Here is a 3,958-nt window from a genome sequence, read left to right on the forward strand (position 1 = left end):
GAAAAATCCAGGAAAAACTTCTTGGCAAGCCAAGTCTGCAAAAAGGAGAAACAAAATGTAACAAAGATTACAATGCAAACCTAAAGCATCTAAAGCTCCTTGTTTCAAGATCACATTTCCTGGAAACTTCTAAATAGCTGCGCAGGGAAACATGCTCCTGCCAGCAGCCCCTTGAGGCAGCCCAGGGGCACACCCTGAGCCCCTGAGCCCCTTGCACAGAGCTCCCAGGGAACACCCTGGCCTCTGGGCTGCCCTGGGACAGCAGGGAGCCCAGAGCCCTGTGCTTTCAGCAATGGCTCAGCTGCACATGCAGCCTCCTGCTCCTCTCCCTGCCCCACAGCTCAGCAGCCCTACAGCTCCACGGGGCACTGGCAGCAGCACAGCTCATGGCAGGGGGCACCTGCAGGGCACAACTGTTCCCTGCCAATGTGCACAGGCTCTCCAGGCTGCCACAAGACCCTTCCTCCCACCAGAGAGCTCCCACCTTACCTCTGAGTGAGCCTGAGCCATGCTCAGCATTCACGTTGCCCTCAATCTGGAGCTGCTTCAGGCCCCCCATGCTGTGACTAGGAAGGGCAGTGCAGAGAGCAGGGGCAGATGCACACCCTGCCTTAGAATTCTGTCATTTTTGGCACAGCTAAGAGCTCAAATCCGGAGGTGTCCATCTCAGCACTGGGTCAGCTTTCTGGAGAACATCCAGCCTTCACCAGCCCAAGATGCTGGAGAGGTTTTCCCGCACGTGTGGGGGCTGGCTGGCAGCACACTTCTCCAGCTTGGTGCCCATCACCTCGTAGAGGGCAGAGGCAAGCCAGGTGAGTACAGGGCGCACATTGGCGCTCCGCACAGGCAGCGCCTTGTTCTCCAGCAGGGACCAGAGCATGGGCAGGGTGGAACACTGGACGACTTCAGGGCTCCTGCCATAAACCCCTTCCACAAGCACTGCCAGGAGAGAGACACAAGCTTCTGAACCACCAGCCTCAATGCAAACAAGGATCTACCTCTAGTTTTGCTTCTTGGAAGCCTCTCTGGCTAAGAGCAGCAAAATAGCACACAGAGCCCCACGATCCAGAAATGGCCAAAGAGCTGATCCTCCCCAAAACAGAACCACCAACCACTCAAGATTAGTTTCTCCAAACAGAGCCTTGTATATTTAAGAGCCTTTGTACCTTTACTAAATCATTCCACAATCTGTTTCTGCATCAACAGACTGACACAGTGAACAGATTAATGACTGAAATGTCAAAGTGCCTTTTATTTCCATTAAGAAATTGTCTAAACTCACACTGAAGATTTGGAAATGCACCTGTAGAGAGGCAGTGCAGAGATTTCTAATAAAAAGGATGATTCCATTTTGGTGACCCTTGATGTCAAGTGACAAAAGTCTCATCTGGCTCTTCTGTTTGCTCATAGTCCAGAGCAAAGAACAGTATTAGATCACACTTCCAAACTCCATCCCTCAATACATGGGTGCTGTTTGACAGTCGGATTAGAAACACCAGGGACTAGCTGGTGTCTTTGGCACAATGCTTTTGTGGCTGCCAACAAACAGCTGTTTCAACAATGCATTTAAAGAAGCAGACACACTTAGCAGTGGATTCAGTTCCAGTTAAAGCAAGGCTATAAATCACCTACTCTACTATATATTAAGATTATAATTTTTCCTTTCCTTGGCTGTTGCTGACATAGCCAGCTCCTCTGAGGGATCAGTTATCAGCTGCATTTGTAGCATTCTGGACAGTGCTGACACAGGAAGACACTGTTGGCACACCCTGAAATGCTCAGTCCAATGCCACTGACAGCACAGGCAGGGAGCCTCAGCACTCTGCTTCTGCCCCTCTGCCCCCAAAGGCTGCCTTGCACCAAATCCGTGCCTCTCATCTGGGTGTTGAGCCTTGACCTAAGCTGTGACCCCCAGGCACTGCAGGCTTCAGTCTCAAAACCTTCCAAGAACAAAACAAGAATTCTGTCAGGACAAAACAAACAGATCTCCTGCAATGGCATGTGACACCATTTTCCCTAAAGGATCACAGATGTCCCTGAGCTTCCAAGAGAGGAGCCAGCTGGGGTATTTTTAGCTCCTCCCTGTCCTGCAGGTGGCTTCTGAGGTGCCCCAGTGAGAGCTCAGCCCCCAGGCCGAGCGCTGCCCCCAGCTCAGGTGCTGCACAGCTCTGCAGCAGCCAGGGAAAACCTGCCAGACACACCTGCCATGGGCATTGGGCAGGAGGGACAAGCTCAGCACCTCCTGATTTGGGGCAGCCACTCTACTGTCTATTCACAGGCATTCCCTGGAAATACTCCCTGGGAAGAGCTCTTGGCTCACAAGGGGAGGCCATACCTGTGATCCGCTCTGTGACATCCAGCAGAGCTTGGCCCCTCACATGGCTCCACTGGTAGCAGAACTCTTGCATCAGTGATACTTTATCTACAAGAGAAACACACGTTTCTGCTCACTCTTCTGAGGCCGTAGGAGAAAGGAGAGTGGGGAGTGAAAGGGCAGGGGCAACCCCATTTCATAAAATCAAGCAAATCACTTCTGATTTCTCAATCATTTCTTCTTTCCTTCCAGCCTACTTGGGAGGGTTTTAAATTCCCAAAGAAAAGCTCTCCTTTCACATTTGTAAATGCAAAGTTGTCTGCAGAACAAGGAGTTATGATAACATTTCACATCAGGGACCTCAAGAGTTCAATCACACATAAGCAGTGAAAAGGTTTTGCATTCCAGAGCAAACAGGAAGAAGCCCAGACATGGGATACAGAAAGGCACTGAGTCAGGCAGCTCATGAGCTCACAGAGCAGCTGAGGTGGAGAAAGTGGAAACTCCCCTTGAAGACCTGCCTCTTCAACACTCCCTATTTCAGGCATATTTCCCCAGTGCAGCATTTTCAGAGCTGACATCAATCTCTGCAGCAAAGGAATTTAGAGCAGCCCTTGCCTGTGTAGTTATTTGCTACAGCCATCCTACCCCGTGTAAAACAACAACACATGGAACAAGGCATCACTGACAGCTCGATTTCTATCTGTTTGTTTTAAGGAAATGATCTTGGTGAATCATAAGTTCCCCTCTGAAAAAAGAAGACAAAGAAGAAAGGTGGAAAATAGGCAGCTAATGCCTCTAATGTGGAGCCTTCCAGGAGGCTGCTTTGCAGAAGCTCTGATGGGCCAGTGACCCTTCACGCCAACAGCAAAGCTTTTCATTTAGGAAGTCAAATGGGGCCCAAACAAACTCCAAAAACCCATTTGCCTCTGAATTGTAGCAAAGTTGTACTCCAGGACCTCCTCTTCAGACAAGCAGCACAGAGCCAAGGGCTCCTGGCACTTTTGGGAAATGCTGATGCACATTGAAGTCTGTTGGGGCATTGCACCTTCACAGCTTCTGCTGGATGTCAGCTGGAGCCTTCCACAGGCAACAAGAGCTCTCAAGGCACTCGGTGCTCTCTTGTGTCACAGAGGCAGAGACACAGCTGAGGAGAGTCCATGTCAGGGCTCAGCCTCACCTAAATGAGCCATGGATTCTTCCAGAGCGTTCACAGTTGCGGCACGAACCCTGGGGTCCTTTGAGCTCAGGTTCTTTGTTATTCCTTCCACCAAAGCGACAATCACGGGGTTCAAAGCATCTTTCAGGAGGGCTATGATTTCTACCAGCACATCCAGCGCCTTCTGCTTCACTTTTTTGTGGCTGTCAACAATTCTCAGGACAAAATAATCAAAACTCTGTGAAGAGAACCAACAAAAAGAGCTGGATTAAGATGTCCTTGTTTGAAATGAGCACTCAGCAAGGTAAAGATGAAAGTGATCCTTTCTGTCAGGTCAGCACCTGCTTGCACAACTTCACTGCTGGGGACCCCTCTGTGCAATGGTTGCACAACCTCCTGCTGGGGTAAAGATTTTCACCTATTTTTAAGAGGTTTGGGTAGGGAAAGAATAGTTCCTATGGTGTTTCTCTCCACCCAGAAGTCAT

The 3,958-nt window shown here is 49.9% G+C and overlaps 1 protein-coding gene across 1 annotated transcript; it reads right to left on the reverse strand.

The window, feature by feature from the left end:
• Nucleotides 1-652: 652 nt before the first annotated feature.
• On the reverse strand, nt 653-3,548 carry LOC116998881 (TOG array regulator of axonemal microtubules protein 2-like). The gene is made up of 3 exons (XM_033065040.1): nt 3,495-3,548; nt 2,336-2,422; nt 653-939 (listed from the first exon to the last, which is right to left on the reverse strand). Exons 1-3 carry the CDS (start codon nt 3,505-3,507, stop codon nt 704-706), a joined length of 336 nt encoding a protein of 111 aa, XP_032920931.1. The 5' UTR covers nt 3,508-3,548; the 3' UTR covers nt 653-703.
• Nucleotides 3,549-3,958: the final 410 nt, after the last annotated feature.

Source organism: Catharus ustulatus, chromosome 7 (genome assembly GCF_009819885.2).
Source record: "Catharus ustulatus isolate bCatUst1 chromosome 7, bCatUst1.pri.v2, whole genome shotgun sequence".
In the NCBI taxonomy this organism is placed as follows: domain Eukaryota; kingdom Metazoa; phylum Chordata; class Aves; order Passeriformes; family Turdidae; genus Catharus; species Catharus ustulatus.

Bases quoted from the DNA above. Each gene is read 5' to 3' on its own strand.
- LOC116998881 (XM_033065040.1), bottom strand. The intron at 940-2,335 runs GTATGGCCTCCC...CTCTCCTGGCAG, and splicing joins TGTCACAGAGCGGATCACAG to TGCTTGTGGAAGGGGTTTAT.